The 25,250-nt window shown below is 45.5% G+C and overlaps 1 protein-coding gene across 3 annotated transcripts in view; it reads right to left on the bottom strand.

Moving 5' to 3' along the window:
* Positions 1-25,250, bottom strand: part of LOC120310609 (peroxidasin homolog) — a 92,795-nt gene that overhangs the window by 39,979 nt on the left and 27,566 nt on the right. For 2 of the 3 annotated variants that reach the window (XM_039349244.1, XM_039349328.1), the window contains exons 3-10: positions 22,731-22,802; positions 19,973-20,044; positions 16,426-16,497; positions 15,006-15,077; positions 8,488-8,657; positions 5,862-5,979; positions 4,697-4,866; positions 2,172-2,444 (exon numbers count right to left, since the gene is read on the bottom strand). In XM_039349244.1, coding sequence (XP_039205178.1) covers positions 2,172-2,444; positions 4,697-4,866; positions 5,862-5,979; positions 8,488-8,657; positions 15,006-15,077; positions 16,426-16,497; positions 19,973-20,044; positions 22,731-22,802 — 1,019 coding nt within the window. Of the gene's footprint in view, positions 1-2,171; positions 2,445-4,696; positions 4,867-5,861; positions 5,980-8,487; positions 8,658-15,005; positions 15,078-16,425; positions 16,498-19,972; positions 20,045-20,423; positions 20,547-22,730; positions 22,803-25,250 lie in introns of those variants that run through there. The other variant, XM_039349413.1, reaches the window with a different exon arrangement.

Below are 25,250 nucleotides of genomic sequence, written 5' to 3'. Positions count from 1 at the left end.
TTTATTTTAAATAATTTCAGGGCAGGGTTTATTTTATACACAAGCTAAATTTTTAGGATCCTTTTTCTCCTCCTTCTATCTGTTTTGTAAATTCTGATGCTGTTGTTGTTAGTTGCGAAGTCATGTCTGACCCATCGCGACCCCATGGACCATGTTCCTCCAGGCCTTCCTGTCCTCTACCATCGTCTGGAGTCCATTTAAGCTCATGCCTACTGCTTCAGTGACTCCATCCAGCCACCTCATTCTTTGTCGTCCCCTTCTTCTATTGCCCTCGATCTTTCCCAGCATTAGGCTCTTCTCCAGTGAGTCCTTCCTTCTCATCTCTTTTGTTTTATTAAGCTAGCTGTGACCTCAAATGCTGTCTGAAGTCCCTCCAGCTGCTTATACTCTTTCACAAATGACATTTCTAATCTTTTTAACTCCAGGAGGTTTCTAAGATGAAGCATGAGAGATACTACAAAACTGCAAACTGTTGGGTGATAGACCTCAGAACATTTATCCATATGTTGTCCTTAGATGCTTCTCCAGGTTCTCACTTGCCTATCATTACAGCCTGTTGTTGCTGAGATGAGACAATTAAGAGGCAAGGCTGGAAAAATATCTGAGGCTGGGAAGACGTCCTCCTACACGTTTGCACTAAATGCCACATATCTAGCTGGAACTCACTTAGCATTTTGTTGTTTGTTGTTAGTTGTGAAGTCGTGTCCGACCCATCACAACCCCATGGACAACGTTCCTCCAGGCCTTCCTGTCCTCTACCATCTTCTGGAGTCCCTTTAAGCTCACGCCTCCTGCTTCAGTGACTCCATCCAGCCACCTCCTTCTCTGTCGTCCCCTTTTTCTCTTGCCCTCAATCTTTCCCAACATTGGGCTCTCCTCCAGTGAGTCCTTCCTTCTCATTAGGTGGCCAAAGTCCTTGAGTTTCCACTTCAGAATCTGGCCTTCTAAAGAGCAGTCGGGGTTGATCTCCTCTAGGACTGACCGGTTTGAACGCCTTGCAGTCCAAGGGACTCGCAGGAGTCTTCTCCAGCACCGTAGTTCAAAGGCCTCAATTCTTTTCCGCTCAGCCTTTCTTATGGTCCAACTTTCACAGCCATACATTGCAACTGGGAAAACTATGGCCTTGATGCTGTATTATTTTGTTAATGGATTGCACTTGAATGTGTCTTTTTAAATTTCACTTAGTCTGCTGCACCAAGTGAAATCAATATAAAAAGTACTGTATAAGGAAATAAGTACAGGTAATCCTTGAGTTGCAACTATTCATTTAGAAACCACCCAAAGTTACAGTGGCATGGAAAAACATGACTTAACAACTAGTCCTTGCACTTACAATTTGCAGCATCCCCACGGTCATGCGATCAAACTCCAGGCAATTGGCAAACAATGTATACTTACAAATAGTTGCAGGTGTGCCAGGGTCATGTGATCACCGTTTATGACTTCCCAGTCAGTTTCTGACAAGCAAAGTTAATAGGGAGAAGCAAGATTCGTTTAACAACCATTTGATTCACTTAACAACTGCAGTGATTCATTTAAGAACCAGGACCAAAAAAAAAAAAAGATTATAAAATTGGGTGCAACTGGCTAAACAACTGCCTTCCTTAAAAGTGGAACTTCTACTCCCAATTACAGTATGTCATAAATCGAGGACCGCTTGTAGAATCGACAAATGAACTACGCAAATAAAGCTAGTTTACATCTTAGCTCTGCTACTTTTCAAGTTAATCTTTTTTTTTTCATGCTGAACTACGGATAGTCCTCGGCTTACGACTGCAACTGAGCCCAACCTTTCTACGCTTAAGTGAGACGGTTGATCTGTGAATTTTGCCCCATTTTGAGAGCTTTCGTTCCACAGTTATTAGGAGAACCCCTGCAGGTTGTTAAGTGAGTCACAAAGTTGTTAAGTGAATCCGGCTTCCCCATTGCCTTTGCTTGTCTGAAGGTCGCGGAAGGGGATCACGTGATCCCCGGACACTGCAACTGTCATGAGTCGGTTGCCCAGCATATGAATTTTGATCACGTCACACGGAGGACGCTGCAATGATCGTAAGTGTGGAAAAACAGTGTCCTTGTAATTTTGAACGGTCGCTAAACAAGGTCTGCCTATATCCGACTTTGGTCTAATTTATCGCCTGACTAAGTCTGGCTGTTCGTATTCTCACAGATACCTTGCACAATGATATTTGCTGTGGCCATAATAGATCCTTCTTGGTTAGTGGCTTTGCAGCTGTATTTGCCTTCATCTGACAAAGTGGCATTTTGAATGTAGAGGCCACCGGAGCTGGTGATGGTGAAGCGTGGATTTGGGGGCAGCGGCGACCCTGTGCTCAGCATCCAGACAACACGAGGTGGGGGGTGTCCTGACACCCCACATTCCAGAGTCACACTTTCCCCCACCAGGACTTCTGTGTTCTGGGGATGGATGACAAATGTAGGCTGGGCTGAAAACGAAAAGGACAGAGAAGCGCTTAGTTGATAAGACCATTTCAGAATATTCCAACTCAATATAGAACAAGGGTCTTCAAACTTGGCCTTTTTATGACTCGTGGACTTCAACTCCCAGAATTCCTCAGCCAGCATGGCTCAGTTTGGAAATGTCTCCCTTTCCCCTCAGCGTGGCTGGCTGAGGAATTCTGGGAGTTGAAGTCCACAAGTCATAAAAGAGTGAAGGTTGCCTAGCCCTGCCCAAATGCCTGAATTTTGATCATGTGACCATGAGGAAAAAATATTTAAATATTTAAACCAGGGATCTTCAAACTTGGCCCCCTCATGACTCGTGGACTTCAACTCCCAGAATTCCTCACCCAGCATGGCTCAGCTTGGAAACCTTTCCCTTTCCCCTCAGCATGGCTGGCTGAGGAATTCTGGGAGTTGAAGTCCACAAGTCATAAAAGGGCCAAGTTTGAAGATCCCTGATATAGAACATAGAATGGTAAAGTTGGAAGGGATCTTGGAGATCCTCAAGTCCAACCCTCTGCTGAAACAGGAGAATTGACACCAGGGATTCTCAGCCTTTTCTTCATCAGGGACCCCCTTTAACTACCTTTTGTGGCCTCGGATTCCCAAAACTTAACTTAAGACTTAAATCATAACATTTCTTCAAGCCTTGACAGACCTCCTGTGATGACATTGCAGGTCCCCCCACCAGGGGTCTGCGGGCCACAGATTGAGAACTACTGTCCTATACCATTCCAGACAAATGGCTGTCCAGTCTCTTCTTGAAAACCTCAAGCACTGGAGCACCCACAACTTCTGGAGGCAAGCTGTTACACTGATTAATTGTTCTCATCGTCTCCTTATTTCTAGGTTGAATCTCCCTTTGATAAGTTTCCATGCATTGCTTCTTCTCCTGCCTTCAGGTGCTTTGGAGAATAGGCTGACCCCCTCTTCTTTTGACAGCCGTGAAATATTGGAAGACTGCTATCATATCACCCCAATCCTTCTCTTTGATAGGCTAGACCCAGGGTAGGCAACCTTTTATGACTTGTGGATTTCAACTCCCAGAATTCCTGAGCCAGCATGGCTCAGTTTGGAAACTTCTCCCTCCCCTCAGCATGGATGGCTCTGGAATTCTGGGAGTTGAAGTCCACGAGTCATAAAAGAGCCAAGGTTGCCTACCACTGGGTAGCCATACCTAGCTCCTTCAATTGTTTATTGTACGATTTCGCCTCTAGACCCCTGATTTGTTGCTCTTTTCTGCACTCTTTCTTGAGTCTCAACATCTTTTTTACATCGTGGTGACCAAAACTGGATGCCGCATTCCAAGTGTGGCCTTACCAAGGCATTGTAAAGTGGTATCACCACTTCACATGATCTTGATTCTATCCCTCTGTCAATGCAGCCTAGGACTGTGTTGGCTTTTTTGGCAGCTGCAGCACACTGCTGGCTCATATTTAAGTCATTGTCCACTAGGACACTGAGATCCCTCTCACAGTGGCTGCTGTTGAACCAGGGGTCACCTATTCTATACGTGTGCATTTGGTTTTCCTTGTCTGAAAATGAAGTGAAAACCACACTATTAAACCATAGTGTTTTATTAGAGTGCCAGTTTGGTGTAGGAGATGGTGAGTTCTAGTCCCACTTTGGGCATGGAACCAACTGGATGACTTTGGGCTAGTGCCTCTCAGTCTTAGACTATCAGAGTTGGAAGGGACCTCGGAAGTCTTCTAGTCCAACCCCTTGCTCTGAAATGCCAACTTGTAGGAAATAGTGGATCTTCAATAGAAGAGGACCGAACTGGGGTGTCCACACTGAGGGGTCAAAATAGCTAAGGAGGCAGTCACAAATTACGCAATCAAAGCCATTGCCCCTTTTCAAAAATGTGCCATTAATTTATTTGATGGTGCAGTTGTGGTTTCCCTCTTGACTTTGTTAACCAGCCCTCATGGATGAGCCTGAGACAAAGTTCTTGAGATGTTTCTCCTTACCACTATTCTCCTTGCCACATCATTCATTTACTCAAAATCCTTTTGGTTTTTTACTTGTTTGCATTTTATGGGATGGCAAAGCTCACCCATAGCAACGGTGAGTTTGCAAACTTTCCCAAATTGGCCCGGCTTCCTCAGCCAATACAGGTAAGATAGGTGAGATGCTACTACCAGATTTCATGGCCCCATCCTAAAATCAGCCTGAAGAGATTGTCTGGTTCTTATAGACCTAGGGACAAGATCTTCATTTATTTGAAGGACATTACAAGGCGTGCCGAAGTAGCGTAGGGCAACTTCATGGGTCTTCGCTTCGCCCACAATGTTCTTGGCCAGGCACTGATAGATTCCCTTGTCGGATTCTTTAGTGTCTTGGATCATCAGTGTGCCGTCTTGTAGAAGGTTCAGCCGTCCATCATCCTTCATGTCAATCTCGTTGCTGCAGTACAAAAAGAAAGATGGCAGCCAGCTTCATTCCTCCTTTGATCTAGAGAAGGATTGGACTTCAAGTAGTGTTACTTCCAGATAACAATCCAGACTATCTATGGCAGGAGTCCCCAACCCCCGGTCTGTGGACTAGTACTCGGCCGCAGCATGCCAGCAACCGGTCCACACAAACAAGCAAAGCCCAATCCATGAGATGCAGGCAGTACACAAAACCACGCACCCTCTGGGCTGCGGAAAACCCTCTTTCCACGGAACTGGTCCCTGGTGCCCCAAAGATTGGGGATCTCTGATCTATGGGATGCTGAGAGGGAGAAAGTGGTACTCAGTGCTTTTTTTCTTTAAAAAAAAAAGGTGCTGGAACTCACACACATCATACAACCATCCAAAAATGGTGCTGGAACTCCATTCTGGGCGTTCTATGAGAAAAAAAGCCCTGGTAGTACTATCAACTTATCCAACCCAGTGGTGGGATTCAGCCAGTTCCCACCACTTCGGCAGAACCGGTAGCTAATTTTTTGTTGCCCAGGCTCAGAATGGACTTCTGGAAGTGACATCTACTCAGAGAACCAGTTGTTCTCCTATTTGAATCCCACCACTGATCCACTGGAGAAGAGCCTAATGCTGGGAAAGATGAAGGGCAATAGAAGAAGGGGACGACAGTGAATGAAGTGGCTGGATGGAGTCCCTGAAGCAGTAGGCGTGAGCTTAAATGGACTCCAGAAGATGGTAGAGGACAGGAAGGCCTGGAGGAACATTGTCCATAGGCTCACGATGGGTTGGACAAGACTTCGCAACTAACAAGAACAAGATCTGACCATTCCTTTGGTATTGTCTCTTTGACTCATCTCCCAAGGTCTCTCCAACACACCATTACAGAATGGCATGTTGCTTCTGCCATCTTGCCTTCTCTGACACCCCTTCATTAGATACCACCAGGTTTCCCCTTATGCTTCGACATAGTCTCCTCTCACGGTCCATCTTACTTACTTGTTGTGAAGCCAGATAATCTTAGGTTTTGGATTCCCCTCTGCCCGGCAGATGAAATAGACGATGTTGCCCAGAGTAACATTAGCATCTTGTGGTTCAGTTGTGATACGAGGGCTCTCTGAAACAGACAGATGGAGGGTGAATCTTCAAAGGCTGAAGAATGTCATATACGACTGTTTCAATGAATGTTCTTAAATGTCCCCCTAATTCACTGAAGTAGAAGGAGGAGGAAGAGGGGGCAACTCCATTCAACTTGCTGTCAACTCTACAACGAACCTGGCTGAAGCCATCTTGCTCGTTCTAGGTTGCTAGAAGAAAGGGCGGGGGTGCAGAGTATTTGTGCTAGTCTAAACAATTCTCGCTCCTGTGGGAACCAAGGTGATTCTATCAGAGGATTGGACATTTTGTTAGAAATCCCACCAAATTATTCTATTGGGAAACATAACTGATTGCATAGTGCTGGGGTAGGAAATTTAACTTTGCAATAGTGTAACTCTTGGGTGAGAATTTCAGACTTGGTTTCACTCTTGACCATGCCGATATTTTGTAACCAATAAACATGTTCTTTGAGGAAACCTCTAGCCTCGGAGTTCTAATTTTGTTGGTCTGATCATCGGAACCACGACCCTTGCAAGATTCTGTTATTGCAGCCAATCTCAATAAAAATAGTTTTAGCCTATTATGCTGTTGATTTCCCAGTCTGCTCTACCTCCTGGGGCTGACATCAGTCTTGTAAAGGCCATACATTTCCTCTAGGTGGCACTGTTTCCCAACAATTATTCTACTCTCACTTGTGTCCAAGTCAGCCATTCAATGAAAGGATCTTAGGTCAGTGGTGGCGAACCTATGGCACGGGTGCCAGAGGCGGCACTCAGAGCCCTCTCTGTGGGCATGCGCAGTCACCCCAGTCCTAGGCCTTCAACTGGGTTTTATAAAACCTTTTTCGCTTTAGGCCTCCACCGCCATATGCAAAAAAAAAGGTTCAAGGTTCAGTCAATTTCAACTTCTCGTGGGAAAATAAAAGATCTTGCAAAGTTGGAATTTATTGATTGAACTTTTTAGTTTCACCCAGTCTGCTGTTACCATTGCAGCCACACCCACCCAATGGGCCACACCCACCCGGCACCCGACGATGCACAAGTGGGTTTTGGGTTGCAGTTTGGGCACTCGGTCTCTAAAAGGTTCGCCATCACTGTCTTAGGTGAACCCAGCAACTGGGTTTTGCTAATTGAAGGTTAGTGTCAATCAAGTGTCTCTGAACCCAGCCCAGAAACCCAGGGGACATTCTGCTGAACTGCTGAACTGCTTCCAGGGATTGTGGAGACATGAGTCAAGACAGGTAGTCCTTGACGTACGACCACAGCTGAGACCAGAATTTTTGCTGCTAAGGAAGGTGAATTAAGTAAGTTGTGCCCTATTTTACACCCCTTTTACCATGGGTTGTAAAGAAAAATCCTGCAGTTGTTAAGCAGACCACACCATGATTATGTGAATGGCTGATTTTGCATGCCAGGAGCTGATTGGGAAGGTCACAACTGGTGATCACATGATCCCCCAGAACGTTGCAACCGTCATAAGTACATGCTCGTTGCCAAGTGTCTGAATTTTGAACATGTGACCTTGGGAATGCTGGGATGGTTGTTTAAGAGAGAGGGTCAGTCATGAGTTGTTTTTATTTCAGGGGTGCTGTCACTTTGAACAGTTGCTAAACGAATGAATGTAACCGAGGTGGCGCAGCAGTTAGAGTGCAGTACTGCAGGCCACTTTAGCTGACTGTGTTCAGCAGGTCAGCGGTTCAGATCTCACCAGCTCAAGGTTGACTTAGCCTTCCATCCTTCCGGGGTAGGTAAAATGAGGACCCAGATTGTTGGGGGCAATGTAAATATATATATATATATACATTGCTTACTGGTGTACGCCGCTTAGAGAGTGCTTGCACTTAAAGCGGTATATAAGTCTCATAAATAAATAAATAAACTCGAGGATTGCCTGTAGAATCTGGAAAAGTAGTTGCAAAAGTAGTCCCTTTTTTCAGGAGGCAACTGGACTTTCTTGTATTTCTTGGAAGACATTTCACTTCTCATCCAAGAAGCTTCTTCAGCTCTGAACGGAGGATGGGGAATGGAAGGATTTATACTCCTTGCGGACAGCTGGTCATTTGCATCCTTTTAGAGAGTCGTTGAGGCCATTTGGAGGTTTACCTGTGTCCTCAGGGTTACCTGAGTAGTGCAAATGGGTGTTGAGCCTTCCTGGCTGCAGGATGTTTTCTGCCTTGGGTCCCCTCACATCCTGCAGCCAAGAAGGCTCACACACATTTGCCCTACTTGGGTGACCCTGAAGGCACAGATAAACCTCCAGGTGGCCTCAACGACTCTCTAAAAGTAGGCAAATAACCAGCTGTCTGCAAGGCATATAAATCCTTCCCTTCCCCACCATCCAGTCAGAGCTGAAGAAGCTTCTGGGATGAGAAGTGAAACGTCTTCAAGGAAAAACAAGAAAGTCCAGGTGCCTCCTGAAAAAAAAACCCCACCTTTGGGACAACCCTGACCTGGATGGCCGAGAATCTCCATAGACCTCTGGAAAAGCAGTGAACAAAATAGCTAATGGATCAGGTAGTGTCACTCACCACAGTTGAATTCTCGGGTGGTCAAGGTGATGACCGAACGACCCAGTAATTCAGGTGGGCTCTCGCAAGTCGCAGCTGCTTGAGAGTTGCCCTGTGTGGTATATTTCCTCAGCAGCTCTGCCAGCCCCATCAGGTCACAGTCACAGAGCAAGGCATTGGAATCCAGCCTCCTGGGAGGGACCAGATGGGGAGAGAAAAAAGGGTTGACTTTATGAGTTCAGTTCTTCCGGCCATCCATAACCACAGATAGGGGAAGGTCACCTGCCAAACGAGCTAACAGAATAACAGAAGATGGAGATGTTCTAGTCCAACCCTCTGCTCAAGCAGGAGATCCTATACCAGGGGTGTCAAACTCAATTTCATTGAGGGCCGCATCAGCACTGCGGTTGCCCTGGGGGGGCTGGGTGGGTGTGGCCAGGGTGGGTGTAGCCTACTGGGTGGGTGTGGATGGAGTAGATGTAGCCTATTGAGTGGGTGTGGCCAGCTCTACATCGTTTGCGTCAAGGGTGCCTATGGGGGCCTGGGCAGGAATGGGACAGATCTGAGAGTCTCTGGCAGAAGGGGGTGGGACCGGGGCAAGTGTCAAGGCATGGTCCACCAGGGCAAGTGCCAAGATGGCCACCAGAAAATTGTACATTGGCTCCCGGCTGGCCTGGACCAGGGCCAAGGCAGTGGGGGGGCCGTTCCCTCACTGTTTTCGGGATGGCTTCATGGGCCAGATGAAACCACTTGTGGTTGACATGTCTGCCCTATACTATTCCAGGCAAATGGCTGTCCAATATCTCCTTGCAAACCTCCAATGATGGAGCAGCCACAACTTCTGCAGGCAAGCCGTTCCACTGATTAATCTAATTAGCCTGTGAGAATGACCTTGGTAGACAGAAAAAAGAAAGGCAACCTAGGCAAATGGATAAAGATAAAGGCTTCCCCTATCCAAACTTATTAAGGCTCTGAGGGTGGAGGTTCCTTTTCCGAGCTTGTGGATTGGTTTCCAAACATTTCATTATCAGGCTAGGTAGCATCTTCAACGGAGTTTAGTGGACGTCGTTGTTCTATCCCAGCCTATAGCCATCCCTGTTAAAGGCACAAGGACCAAACCCCTGTTGATAAAATAGCCTGGAGACTTTAAAACAAAACAAACCCCTTTAATATGGGTGAAAAACCTGCCAAATAGTCTAAAACACAAACAGCAAAACTCAATCCAAATGAAGTAAATAGTCCACAGGAAACACGATGCAAACAGAAGAGTAGTCACAAGCAAGACGAACAGACCAGGATTCAAAGAAGTACTTTGCGAACAGTTGCCTTCAGCAACCAGCACCTCCCACACCTCTTTTTAAACAGCAGTCCCAAGGCATTGCCTCTCAGTGCCTTCTCCTTTTTCCCTGGAGTAGTCGCATTGACTGCTGCTGATTTACTCTCACTAATTGACGACGTGTACGTGCATCGATTAGCATGTCCATCAGGTGTGAGTCCTCTGAGTCTGACTCATTCTCCTCACACAGCTGAGCTTCATCAGGAACACGACTGGAGGGCCCAGGCTCTGCATCAAACTGTGCGTCCTGTAATTCATCAGAGCCTCCCTCTGTCCCTGATGGCCCTTCAAATGCCTCCTCCACCTCCTCCTCAGATTCCTCAGCACAGGCTGGCATGGAATCATAACACTCATGTTCTTCTGTTTATAAGGGCTTCAGGTGTGGGTGTGTTGAGTGAGGGTCTTGTGATGGGTCAGGTGAGAGTCATCAGTGGGCTTATGATGGGTCTTGTGATGGGGAAGTTATATCAGGTCAGGGTCCTCTACCAGGGTCCACTACCAGGCTGCAATCTTTTGGCCAGCGGGCCACGGAAAGGGCTGGCGTGCACACTTCTCCAAACTTATGCTAGTGCCCGTGGCCACATTTGCGCATGAATACGGGTGCGAATAGGGACACTAGTGCCGGGCAGTTGTGCACGGCCTGTTTGTGCATGCACGAACAGGGCCGCTGGTGCGCACGGCCCTGTTTGCGGGTGCACAGGTGCACGAGTTTTGAAGCTGCTTTCCTTCTCTCCAGGCTGCGAGCCCGGAAAGGTTGAGGCTTTTGATTTAGACTGGAGGAAAAGGGGTAGGGGTAGAAAACCCCCCCTCTTGTTTTCTGGAAAGTAAAAGAAGGGGAATAAATTGCTTTTAGACTTGCAAGATTCTCTCTTGTAACCTTAGAATAAAGGTAGTGCTTTTACTCATAGTTTGGGTTGCTTGTCTGGTCTGCCTTGAAGGGCTGGCTGACAGGTAGTCCTCGACTTATAACAGTCCATTTCCTGACTGTTCAAAGTCACAACACCATTGAAAAAAAGGGGACTTGTGACCATTTTTCACACTTAACAACCATTGTAGCATCCCCATAGTCACGTGATTATGGAACATTTTGTGAAGCCAGATTCACTTAACTGCATTATTAACTTAACAGCTGCAGTGATGCACTTAACAATTGTGGCAAAAAAAGATCGCAAAATGGGGCAAAACTCACTTGAAATGTGTCTCGCTTAGCGATATAAATTTGGGGCTCAGTTGTGGTCATGAGGTGAGGACTACCTTTATGTGAAGCCAAGGCAGCTGTAGGTCAAGGGTGGAGGAATCCACAATGAAAGTCCAGATCTCTTTACTGCCCTTCAGGGCAAGGAATCCGTATCCCATTTGTAACATGTTTCTCCCCCCACCATGTTCTTTTTCCTTGGGGGGGGGAAACATTCCAAATTACCATATCTTTCTTCATGAAATCAAAACAAAATAGCTTGAAAAAACAAAAGAATTGGCATAGCACTAGTAGTCTGATCCGAGATTGTTGGAGAGAGTCAATGTTTCCCTGCAATTAGTCTCTTAGGACGTTGCCTGCACAAATATTTATTTTTAGATAATTCTCTGAGGCAAATATGCCATTTCACCCCCCCCCTCTCTCTTTTTTTTTTTTTTTTTACTAAAAGCACAATTCTTTTCCAAATCCAAATAGCATTTCAAAAATGCTTTCAAAGAAGGTTTGGCTAAGCAGCCACACAACTCAACCAGAACATGTTTTCTCATCGAGGTTTACAGACTGCTTCATGGATCAAGCTGGATCACATAAACAAACAAGAAGGAACATCTTTTTGAATAGCTGAAGGATGGGACACAAGATCACGTATTATACACTTCCTAATCTAAGATTGCCCTCAACGTACGACTGTAATACAGCCTGGAATGTCCATCCTAAATCATGATGGTCATAAGCTGAGACACTCACCCGACTGACCCAATTTTGTGACTTTTTGTGGCAGTTATTAAGCAAAGGCCACAGCCATAAAGCTAGCATGGGGATCATTAAGCAAATCAATGTATTCCTACGAGTGTTTTGGGGTGGAAAAACAGCCAGTTTCCAGCAAAAAAACATTGCAAATCATGTCATGTGATCGCAGAATGCTGCAACTAGCTCAGGGGTAGGCAAACTTGGCTCTTTTATGACTTGTGGTCTTCAACTCCCAGAATTCCTGAGCCAGTCATGTTGAGGGGACAGGGAGAGGTTTCCAAGCTGAGCCATGCTGGCTCAGGATTTCTGGGAGTTGAAGTCATAAAAGAGCCAAGGTTACCTATTCCTGCCCAAATGCCTGAATTTTGATCACGTGACCGTGAGGAAAAAATATTTAAATATTTAAACAGGGGTCTTCAAACTTGGCCCTTTTATGACTCGTGGACTTCAACTCCCAGAATTCCTGAGCCAGCTGTGCTGAGGGGAAAGGGAGAGGTTTCCAAGCTGAGCCATGCTGGCTCGGGAATTCTGGGAGTTGAAGTCCACAAGTCATAAAAGAGCCAAGGTTACCTACTCCTGCCCAAATGCCTGAATTTTGATCACGTGACCATGAGGAAAAAATATTTAAATATTTAAACCAGGGGTCTTCAAACTTGGCCCTTTTATGACTCGTGGACTTCCACTCCCAGAATTCCTGAGCCAGCCGTGCTGAGGGGAAAGGGAGAGGGTTCCAAGCTGAGCCATGCTGGCTCAAGAATTCTGGGAGTTGGAGTCCACGAGTCATAAAACAGCCAAGGTTGCCTACCCCTGCACTAGTTCATAAAGGTGAGCCAGTTGCCAAGCAACCAAAATGTGGTCACGTGACCATGGGGGCCATTGAAACTCCGAAACTGGGTCATACTGTTAAGTATCTTTTGGGGGCCCATTCTAACTTTGAATGGTCACTAAGCAGCTGGTCATTAAGTGAGGACTATTAGAACTTAATAATACATACTGTATTTTGTATTTGTTCGATGTTTATTAGGGGTATGTGATTTCAGTTTCAATCTGGGGAATTCTGGGAGTTGAAGTCCACACATGTTCAAGTGTGTGGGCTTCATTGAAGACATGATAGCAATATTCCAGTTTTTGAGGGGCTGCCACAAAGAAGAGGGGAGGTCAACTTATTTTCCAACACACCAGAAGGCAGGACAAGAAGCAACGGATGGAAACTAATCAAAGGGAGAAGCAGCCTAGAACTAAGGAGAAACTTCCTGACAATGAGAACAATTAATCAGTGGAACAACCTGCCTCCAGAAGTTGTGGGTGCTCCAACACTGGAAGTTTTAAAGAAGAGATTGGACAGTTACTTTTCTGAAATGGTATACGGTCTCCTGCTTGAGCAAGGGGTTGGACTAGAAGACCTCCAAGGTCCCTTCCAGCTCTATTCTGATTCTGATTAAAGTTGCTGAGATAGAGAAACATAAATTTGCACCAATGTGTTTCCTGCCTCTGTGATGCACTGAGTTAAAAATATAGTGCTTATTGTGACTTTCCGATAGCCTCAAGGAACAGGCATAACAGAACAGAATAATAAAGTTGGAAGGGACCTTGGAGGTCTTCTAGTCCAACCCCCTGCTCAAGCAGGAGATCCTATACTATTTTAGACAAGTGGTTGCCTAATCTCTTCTTAAAATCTTTCAATGCTGGGGCACTCAGAGTCAACAAAATCCAGCAGCCTCAACACTTGCCCTGAACAAAATAATGTTATTTTCCAACTGTCCAGCTGAGAGGTCCCTAAGAAAGGTTTCTTGGAAAAGGACAGGGGTATCCAGTGACATGGTCTTTTTGGAGGAAAAGGCTAGTCATATTTATTGGGAACCAAACCACTGGATTGCTGAATAAGGAGTCATCCTGGTCCTTAGATAAAAAAACAACAACAGGATGGTGAATAATTTTCTATACAGGTAGTCCTTGACTCACAACCGTTCATTTAGTGACCGTTTGAACAGCAGTGAAAAAAGTGACTTAGGACCATTTTTTTCACACTTATGACTATTGCAGCATCCCCAGTGGTTACGTGATCAAAATTCAGACGCTTGGCAACTGACTCATATTTATGACGGTTGCAGTGTCCCCGGAGTCATGGGATCCCCTTTTGTGAAACTTCTGACAATCAAAGTCAATAGGGAAGCCAGATTCCGTGAACAACCATGTTACTAATGTTGTGGGAAAACCCAATGAAAAAGACAGGAGATAGCAGCACAAGATTCAGAAGTTTATTTTGCTAATGATTTGGAACATAACAAGCATAATAGCACAATATCACTTACATTAATAACCCATTGCAATGAGGTCCACTGGCATAGCAAATTCCAAAAGGACAGCTATAGGCCAATGGCAAATCAATCAGATTCAGTCCCAACTGAATGGGGCTACCCTTGAAGAGCGTTCGGAGGCTGCAGTTGGTTCAGAATGCAGCCGCGAGAGCGATTGTGGGTGCGCCAAGGTACGCCCACACGTCACCTATCCTCCGCGAGCTGCACTGGCTTCCTGTGGGTCTCCGGACGCAATTCAAGCTGTTGGTTATCATCTTTAAAGCCCTTCATGGCATAGGGCCAGGTTACTTACAGGACCGCATACTGCCGCACAGTTCCCAGAGACCGGTGAGGTCCCATAGATTGGGCCTCCTTCAGGTCCTGTCAGCCAGACAATGTCGGCTGGCGGGCCCTCGGGGAAGGGCCTTTTCTGTGGTGGCTCCGACCTGGTGCAATCAACTTCCCCCCGAGGTTCGAACAACTCCCACCCTGCCAGCCTTTAAGAAAGCCGTTAAAACTCTCCTGTTCCAGCAGGCCTGGGGCTGATGTCCCCGGGGGGGGGGGCAGGATATGATCGGACACACTGTATGAATGTATTTATTTTACTGTTTTATTGTCAGATTATTGTTTTAATTTTGTACGCCGCCCTGAGTGCCTTGGGATTGGGCGGCATATAAATTTTAGAAATAAATAAATAAATAAACTCTTTATGCCCTTTCTTGTTCTAAGACTGTAGTCAGATGGTCTGCTGACTTTTGCTTACTTTCTACTGACTTCCTGCTGAACATAACTTTCCACATATATCCGTGTACATTGGAACCCACTGGAGTGATTCACTGGAGCAAGAAAGGTCATAAAATGGGGTAAAGCTCACTTAAGAACTTTCTTGGTTGGCGATGGAAAATTTTAGGCTCAGTTGTGGTCGTAAGTTGAGAACTACCTGCAGTGCATGTTGTCTACTTACAGGCGTTTGAGAGATTCGAGTTGAGCTATGGCTCCTGGCTGGATCTGCGAAATTCTGTTGTTGTTCAAGAATCTGTGTTGGAGACAACAAAGAAAACATGTTTGAGTGACCATCAAAGACTTGGGATTTAAAGGTAGGCCTGTGTAGGTGAGTGTTTACAGTTAGTAGGTCTTCCCTAAGCAAGATCTCTACATAGTTCAAAGTATGTAGCTCTGAAGCTCTGAAACTGATGCTGCAGAAATGTTCTCACAACAGTGGCTCCTACCTACTGTATAACAACAGCAAATAAACTGGAGAGGTTGTCTTGGGATTACAGGAATATACAAAAAGGGGAGAAGGTCAAAGAACGCTAGGCACACCCAGAAGAAGATGGAAAGACAACATCAAAAATGCACATAAATTCACAATGTTTGAGGCCGCCAGAAGAGCATGAACCAGAATTTTTTTATCTCCCTTGACAGGAGGAGGAGGAGGAGGAGGAGGAGGAGGAGGAGGAGGAGGAGGAGGAGGAGGAGGAGGAGAAAGAAAGAAAGAAAGAAAGAAAGAAAGAAAGAAAGAAAGAAAGAAAGAAAGAAAGAAGGGAGGGAGGGAGGGAGGGAGGAAGGAAGAGAGAGAGAGAAAGGAAGGAAGGAAGGAAAGAAAAGAAAAAGAAAAAGAAAGGAAGGAAAGGAGGGAGGGAGGAAGGAAGGAAGAGAGAGAGGAAGGAAGGAAGGAAGGAAAGAAAGAAGAAAGAAAGAAAGAAAAAGAAAGGAAGGAAGGAAGAAAGGAGGGAGAGGAAGGAAGAGAAAGAAAAAGAAAGAAAGAAAAAGAAAAGGAAGGAAGGAAGAGAGAGAGAGAAAGGAAGGAAAGAAAGAAAGAAGAAAGAAAGAAAGAAAGAAAGAAAGAAAGAAAGGAAGGAAGGAAGGAAGGAAGGAAGGGAGAGAGAAAAAGAAAGAGAAAGAAAGAAAGAAAGAGAAGGGAAGGAAGGAAGGAAGAAGAAAAAGAAAGGAAGGAAAGAAGAAAGAAAAAGAAAGAAAGAAAGAAAGAAAGAAAGAAAGAAAGAAAGAAAAGTTGCTCCTGCTCCAAGCCGAGCTAAAATTGGTCTCAGCTGCAGAAGGGCTATGAAAGACCCTGGGCTTATGGGGTGATTCTGGAGTGGCGCCACCACCATTAACAGAAGGTCCCTTACACGTATGGTGTAAAATAAGAACCATGCTGTGGATTATTCCATTTTTGGCCCTGTGGGCTGCCTGAAATCAAGGCTTCCTGTTGTAAAATGTTGTAAAAACCCAGTCAGTTGGGCTTTACTGAATAAATTATTATTAGTAATCTAGATTTCAGGGCACCTGGTGAACCAGACCATTTGGCTGCCTTATTAAAATTCAGAATCCTTTTGGGCAAAAGTTACTACCAATTTGTTGTCGATCACCACATGACTTACAGTCTTTCCAGCTTGGGCAGGTCATTAAAAGTTCCCGCTTCTAAACTTTCAAGGTTGTTAAAATGCAGGTAGCTAGTATGAAAAGGGATAAAAACAAAGAATCAGAACAGATAATTAACTTCCAGAGTTAGACTGCTTGCTAAACCACCACAAGCTATCTATCTGTCTCTCTGTCTGTCTGTCTGCTTGTCTGTCTGTCTATTTATTTATATTTCATATTTCTTAACCACCCTCTGGGGCTCTGGGGTAGTGTACAAGATACAAATAGTCCTTGACTTACAACTGTTTGTTTAGTGACCATTCAAAGTTACAACGGCACTGAAAAAGTGACTTATGACCATTTTTCACACTTAAAACCATTGCAGCATCCCCAGGGTCACATGAGCAAAATTCAGACTCTTGGCAACTGACTCATATTTATGACGGTCGCAGTGTCCCTGTGTCATGCAATCGCCTTTTGCGACCTTCTGACAAGCAAAGTCAATGGGGAAGCCAGATTTACTTAAGAACCATGTTACTAACATATCAACTGCAGTAAGAAAGGTCATAAAATGGGGCAAAATTCACTGTACAGCTGTCCCGCTTAGCAACGGTAATTTGGGGCTCCAATCATAGTTGTAAGTCAAGGACTACCTGTTGATGGTGGGTTGGAAACTTAATTGGCAACAAGAAAGTCAGAAATTCGAAGTTTTCTCTATTGGTGTAAAAATTATTATGTATAGGCCAGGGGCCTTCAAACTTGGCCTTTTTATGACTTGTGGACTTCAACTCCCAGAATTCTTCAGCCAGGCACGCTGTTGCAGCATCCCGGAGTCATGTGATCATTTGCGACCTTCCCAACTGAGTTCTGACAAGCAAAGTCAATTGGGTGGAAGTAGGCAGCTTTGACCCTTTTACGACCTGTGGACTTCAACTCCCAGAATTCCTGAGAGTTCCATGGTAGCTCAGCAATTCTGGGAGTTGAAGTCCATAGGTCACAAAGGGGCCATAGTTGCCCACTTCCTCCCAATGGCTGGCTCAAGAATTCTGGGAGTTGAAGTCCACAGGTCGCAAAGGGGCCATAGTTGCCCACTTCCTCCCAATGGCTGGCTGAGGAATTCTGGGAGTTGAAGTCCACAAGTCTTAAAAGGGCCAAGTTTGAAGACCCCTGGTATAGGCTGTCATCTGTTACTCTTTCTCTCCTCCCATGTTTCCTAAGTATCCAGAATAGGCACTTTGATTCCACCACAATTTATTTAGTTTTTCTAGCCAGGAACATAACACATGCAGCACTCTGAAATTTTCTCAACCCTTCCGATGCATTTCGACATGCAGTAAAATATTTCAAATGGGATGAGACCAAATAGGGCGGACCCATTCATTGGAGGTTGACTTGGATATGTGATAAGAGAGCTGCAGAACATGACTCACAAAAGGGTGGAGGGATTTAAGGAAAACGGTGGTCGGTGCAAACATTTTTTCCAAAATCTGATCACAATCCAAGGAGATATTTGGAGCTGCCATTAAGGGGGTCTCAGTTTTACAAGATGGATTTGAGCAAAGGAAAGGAGTCTCTTTTAGCATCTGAATCAAAAGATGTTCCTACAGTTGAGAGCAGTTGAGAGCTTGGAAACCTCTCCCTTTCCCCTCAGCATGGCTGGCTCAGGAATTCTGGGAGTTGAAGTCCACGAGTCATAAAAGAGCCAAGGTTGCCCACCCCTGTTCTAGTCTAACTCCCTGCTCAAGCAAGAGACCCTATATCCTTTTAGACCAGGGGTGTCAAACTCAATTTCATTGAGGGCCGCATCAGCATTGCAGTTGCCCTCAGGGGGCCGGGTGGATGTGGCCAGGGTGGGTGCGGCCTACTGGGTGGCGTGGATGGAGTAGGTATGGCCTGTTGGGTGGACATGGCCAGCTCCACATCATTTGTGTCAAGGGTGCCTGGGCAGGAGTGGGACAGACCTGAGGGTCTCTGGCAGAAGGGGGTGGGACTGGGGCAAGCGCCAAGGCATGGTGCATTTCTTCATTCCTCACAAAGGATGACACTTCCCCAGCATGAACCCAGGGGGTGGGGCAGATGTGGCAGGGACTGGTTCCTCACTGTTTCTGGACGGCCTTGTGGAACTAAGACTGAATGTATTTCAGCATAGATGGCCACCACAAAATTGTACATTGGCTCCCGGCCGCCTGGGCCAGGGCCAAGGTAGTGGGGGCCGTTCCCTCACTGTTTCCAGGATGGCTTCGCGGGCCACATGAAACCACTTTGCGGGCCGCATCCGGCCCCCCGGGCCTTGTGTTTGACATGTCTGTTTTAGACATATGGATCTCTTCTCACCATATATCAATCTCTAAATAAACTTAATGTTTTTAAGGGATGGGATAGCCAATTCCAAGGAGAAAATATGGCCCCACTCACTTCCCCTTCCTGCTCTGCCCACTGTGGTTTTTACCTCACCCAAATATCAAGTGTCATCTACTACAAAGGTCCCCAACCTTTTGGGCACCAGGGACCGGTTCCGTGGAGAGAGGTTTTTTCCACGGACTGGAGATTGCGTGGTTTTGTGTGCTGCCTGCATCCCACGGATGGGGCTTTGCTTGTTTGTGCAGACCGATTGCTGGCATGCCACGGACCAGTACTTGTCCACGGACTGAGGGTTGGGGACCCCTGATCTACTATACCTTCATCATGGCCTACAACTCCTAGAATTCCTGGTGCTTAGGACCGAAAACTGACATGCCCTAAGAAGGATGTCTGTTCTCTTAAAAGCACCCTTTGATAACCACAACACAGCAATCTGTGTGCAAGAGACAGATAGACCGATACAGAGAACCTTTGCTGAAGGAGCTCAGTACATGTAATCCTCAACTTATGACGACCACTGAGACCAAAATTTCTGTCTCTAAGCGAGACACTCGTTAAGTAGGTTTTGCCCCACTTTACCACCTTGCCAAAGTTGTTAAGCGAATCACTGCAGTGGTTAAGTTAGTAACAATGGTTGGCTTCCCCATTGACTTTGCTTGTCAGAAGGTCGCAAAAGGTCACATGACCCGGGACACTGCAACCGTCATGAATACCTGCCAGTTGCCAAGCATCTGAATTTTGATCACATGATCACAGTGGGGATGCTGCAACGGACATAAGTCCCTTTTTTTTTAGTGTGTTGTAACTTCAAGCAGTCATGAAACGAATTGTTGTAAGATCCTGTAGATACTTATAAAGATATAACCTCTAAAGATATACAGATTTATAACCCAATTATAATATAATTTTTATTTATATAAAAATAAGGAAGACAGAGCATGGAATTCTGTAAAAGGGAGGAGACGAGGTGAGGGCTAGGCCTCCTCCTTTTTGCAAAAAAAAAAACAAACTTTGGTGCTATTTTATCTTCTGCAACTCACTAACTCTTGCCAAGGCTCACGGTCATCTTGGTACAACTTGCGTTTGTTATTTTTGGGAGTGAGGAGGGAGGCAGGAGAGGTGGGGGGGAGTTGCATGGCTAAAATCCACAGAGGAAATTCCATCGGTCTCTGTGCAATTTCTAAATCTAAAGTTTGACCAACTCACAGCTGTTCTAGAGAATGCAGTCCCTTGAAAGCCTGGCTCTGGATGCTTTGAATTTCATTCTTGTAAAGGTAACTTGGAAAAGAAAGAGAGAAAGAGGAGAATTAGGATGGGAAAACCTTGTTGGGTGTAAATTAAGGGTCCCCAACTCCCAGGGCCATTGCCCACTACCAGGCTGTGGCCTATTTGGAACCGGGCCACGCAAGCAGCAGGCCGGCACACACACACGCATGCATGTGGACCTCAACGTATAGTCTAGCTGTGTGTGCATGCGCATGCGCCAGCCTGCTGTTCGCACAGCCCAGTTCCCAACTCCGCCCCCCCCCCAACCAGGCCACTAAGCTGCAAAGGTTGGGGAAGGCAATATTGTCTGGGCATATGCAGTCTTTAAACGAACACACAAGAGAAATAACTCAAAGTTCATGCACCAGTATACATGTAGTCCCTGACTTACGACCAAGAGCTTAGCGACTGTTTGAAGTTCGTACGGTCATTTGCAGTGTCCGTTGGTCACGGCTGTATTTTACAATGATGATGATGATGATGATGGTGGTGATGATGATGATGATGATGATAATAATAATAATAGTAGTAGTAGTAGTAATAATAATAAAAAGTTGGAAGGGACCTAGGAGATAGTAATAGTAATAGTAGTAAAGTTGGAAGGGACCTTGGAGGTCATCTAGTCCAACCCCCTGCTCAGGCAGGAAACCCTACACCATTTTGGACAAATGGCTGTCCAGTCTCTTCTTAAAAACTTCCCGTGTTGCAGCATTCACCGCTTCTGGAGGCAGGTTGTTCCACTGGTTAATTGCTCTAACAGTCAGAAACCGGCATGTACTTCTAGTTTTCAGCCAAATTGACTGCAGGCTTTGCTTAACGACCATTGCAAAAAATGGCCGGTCTGTGATCCACTTTACGGCTGTCACAACTTGCAACTGTGATTGCAGGCCCCATTATGATCATAAGTCAGGGGTCTTCAAACTTGGCCCTTTTGTGACTTGTGGACTTCAACTCCTAGAATTCCTCAGCCAGCATACCTGGCTGAGGAATTCTGGGAGTTGAAGTCCACAAGTCACAAAAGGGCCAAGTTTGAAGACCCCTGTCATAAGTCAAGGACTACAGCATCCCAGATAATAAGTTTGTAATTAATGTAACAGCAACACTTTCCTGGGCCAGCTAAGACTCAGATACAGGTAACCCTCAACATATGACTCAACAATTGAGCCCAAAAATTGAGTCAGTTGTTAAGGGAATTTTGCCTCATTTTATGACCTTTCTTGCCACAGTTGTTAAGTGAATCACTGCCTTTTGTTAAGTTACGAAAATGGTTGTTAAGTGAATCTGGCTTCCCCATTGACTTTGCTTGTCAGAAGGTCACAAAAGGGGATCACGTGACCCCGGGCCATTGCGACCGTCAAAAATACGAGTCAGTTGCCAAGCATTTGAATTTTGATCACATGACCGTGGGGAGGCTGCAACAGTCGTAGATATGAAAAATGGTCCTAAGTCAATTTTTTCGGTGCTGACTTCAAATAGTCACTAGACGAGGACTACTTGTATGCAGAATTAGCCAATAATTCTAATAAAACAGTTTATATCCACACGTTACCTCTTCTATAAATATTCCATTGCAGGATTCCTACACTCTTATACTGTATCCATAAGATTATGAATTCATCCAGCCATTCTTGGTCACATTCCAGGAATGTTTCAAGTGCAGGAAATGTTCTATTAAATATTTTAGATATTTATGCTGTGTGTACATATTTGTATATATTACTGTATTTAGGAATATAACTATGCTTTAATGCATTTGGATTTGAAGGTTAGGTTGAACAAACATGTCACACTAGAATGTATATTCTGAGTCTTTGAGTCAGCCTTGACTCCTGCTGATTGGCTGGACCAGTTTATTTATTTATATTTTTATCACACTTTATTACTTTATAAATAACTCAAGGTGGCAAACATGCCTAATATTCCTTCCTCCTTCTGTTTTCCCTCCAACAACAACCCTGTGAGGTGGGTTGGGCTGAGTGAGAGTAACTCAAAGTCATTCAGCTGGCTTTCCTGCCTAAGGTGGAACTACAATTCACCATCACTTGGTGATTGGCTCAAAGTCACCCAATCGGCTTCCATGCCTAAGGTGTGACTAGAACTCACAGCTCCTGGTGATTGGCCCAAAGTCATCCAATCGGCTTCCATGCCTAAGGTGTGACTAGAACTCACAGTCTCTTGGTGATTGGCCCAAAGTCACCCAATCGGCTGCCATGCCTAAGGTGGAACTAGAACTCACAGTCTCTTGGTGATTGGCTGAAAGTCACCCAATCGGCTTCCATGTCTAAGGTGTGACTAGAACTCACAGTCTCCTGGTGATTGGCCCAAAGTCACCCAATCGGCTGCCATGCCTAAGGTAGAATTAGAACTCACAGTCTCTAGGTGATTGGCTGAATGTCACCCAATCGGCTTCCATGTCTAAGGTGTGACTAGAACTCACAGTCTCCTGGTGATTGGCCCAAAGTCACCCAATCGGCTTCCATGCCTAAGGTGGAACTAGAACTCACAGTCTCCTGGTAACTGGCCCAAAGTCACCCAGCCAGGTTTTGTGCCCAAAGTGGGACTAGAATTCACCATCTCCTGGTAATTGGCCCAATTGGCTAGGAATTCTGGGAGTTGAAGTCCACCCATCTGAAAGCTGTTAAGTTTGAGAAACCCTGATTTGGAGAATATCAAAAGCTGTGGAGAGGTCCATACTCACAGGTATTTCAACTTCTTAAGCCCTTCAAAGGCGTTTTGTGCGATGTGCTTCAGCAAGTTGTTGTTCAAAAGCCTGAAAGGGGACGAAGGGGGGAAAAAAGAGAAATGAAAGCAATAGATGAATGCATTGTTTTGAGATTTCTGGCCGAGTTCTGATGTTTTTCCTCGTGAACTCATCCAAGGAATATTCAAACAACTTCAGAAGTAATACAATCATTTATGAAATCCCAGCAGACTGATTAATAAAAGGTGAGTCCCACATTTAACCAAACAGGAAAAAAAAACAAAAAACCAAGAGGTGATCTTTGTGTAAATCTCTTTACCTCCTGGAGGAAAAACAGGATCGAAATCTTAACAATTTGCTACAGTTAAGTCTGGGATTAATTCCATCCATCAGGTAGGCTAGTTCTAGGTCAGCTGGTAGTAATGTGGTCTGTGAAGTCCTGGGCAGGGGTAGGCAACGTTGGCTCTTTTATGACTCGTGGACTTCAACTCCCAGAATTCCTGAGCCAGCCTGGCTCAGCTTGGAAACCTCTCCTTTTCCCCTCAGCGTGGCTGGCTCAGGAATTCTGGGAGTTGAAGTCCACAAAAGAGCCAAGCTTGCCTATTCCTGTCCTTGGGGGTCTCAAAGTTTGCTGGTTTCCTTGCAGACGTTCTATTACCCAACTAGGTAACGTCATCAGTGCTAGAAGGGAGTGGGGTTTGCTCTTTAGAGGTTTTACACACCCTTTCCAAGACCCAGATACACAGGCATAAACCCCAGACAAACAACTGAGGAGAAACCAATACCCTGATCAAGGAACACCAAGGAGAAAGCCACAACCATGGCAAGCTGCTGTATACAAACAGGGAGCAAACCTCTCTCCCTTCTAGCACTGATGCTGTTACCCAGTTGGGTAATGAAATGTCTGCAGGAAAACAACCAAATTCAGAGAGCACCAAGGATCCCATATTATTCCTCCTCCTCCTCCTCCTCCTCCTCCTCCTCTCCCCAAATCTCACTCCCTTCTAGTACTGATGATGTTGCCTTGTTGGGTAAATGAAACAACCCAGGAAAACAATACAGGAAAACAACCCAGCTCAGAGAGCACCAAGAACCCCACATTCCTCCTCCTCCTGATGCTCCTCCTCCTCCTCTCCACAAACCCCACTCCTCTCTAGCACTGATAATGTTGCCTATTTGGGTTATGAAAGGTCTGCAAGAAAACAACCAAATTCAAAGAGCACCAAGGACCCCACAGAGACTGGACAGCCATTTGTCTGAAATGGTACAGGGCCTTGGTGGCGAACCTATGGCACGGGTGCCATAGGTGGCACACAGAGCCCTCTCTGTAGGCATGTGCGCCATCGCCCCAGTCCCAGGCCTTCAGCTGGGTTTTATAAAACCTTTTTGCTTTAGGCCTCTGCCACCATGTGCAAAGAAAAAAAAAGGTTCAATCAATCAATCAATTTCAACTTCTTGAAGGAAAAAAAAAGATCTTGCAAAGTTGGAATTGTTTGATTGAACTTTTTAGTCCCCCCCAGTCTGCCGTTACCACTGGTCACACCCACCCAATGGCCACACCCACCGAGCACCCGACGATACATAAGTGGGTTTTGGGTTGCACTTTGGGCACTCGGTCTCTAAAAGGTTCACCATCACTGGTATAGGGTTTCTTGCCTGAGCAGGGGGTTGGACTAGTTTTGGTCACCACGATGTAAAAAAGATGTTGAGACTCTAGAAAGAGTACAGAGAAGAGCAACAAAGATGATTAGGGGACTGGAGGCTAAAGCATATAAGGAATGGCTGCTGGAATTGGGTATGTCTAGTTTAACGAAGAGAAGGACGAGGGGGGACATGATAGCAGTCTGCCAATATCTCAGGGGCTGCCCCAAAGAAGAGGGAGTCAAGCTATTTTCCAAAGCGCCTGAAGGCAGGACAAGAAGCAACGGATGGAAACTAACCAAGGAGAGAAGCAACCTGGAACTAAGGAGAAACTTCCTGACAGTGAGAACAATTAACCAGTGGAACAACCTGCCTCCAGAAGTGGTGAATGCTCCAACACGGGAAGTTTTTAAGAAGAGACTGGACAGCCATTTGTCCGAAATGGTATAGGGTTTCCTGCCTGAGCAGGGGGTTGGACTAGATGACCTCCAAGGTCCCTTCCAACATTATTATTATTATTTATTATTATTATTATTATTATTACTATTACCACCTCCAAGATCCCTTCCAACATTATTATTATTATTATTATTATTATTATTATTATTATTAAGAACTACCTGTATTTTGAACGGCGGTTCAAATGGCAAACGAGGGGTTATTCAGCCTTAGCGCAATGATTCATATCAAACTCTCGGAGGGCAGGAAACAAGAGGCCGGAGTGAACTTTTCACAATCGTTAACTTCATGAGAGTTTCAGTTTTAGGTCTCCTCTGGAAACATCTGCGGACGGTTGCCATGGCCTCCATCAACAGCACCGGTCAAACACATCTGGATGAGCCAAAAAGATTTGGTTATCTGTGATTTGGCTCTGGC

The sequence above is a fragment of the Crotalus tigris genome, unplaced genomic scaffold, assembly GCF_016545835.1.
Source record: "Crotalus tigris isolate CLP2741 ecotype Arizona unplaced genomic scaffold, ASM1654583v1 scf7180000017536.10889498, whole genome shotgun sequence".
NCBI classification, from domain to species: domain Eukaryota; kingdom Metazoa; phylum Chordata; class Lepidosauria; order Squamata; family Viperidae; genus Crotalus; species Crotalus tigris.
This window is presented reverse-complemented; position numbering and strand designations above follow the sequence as displayed.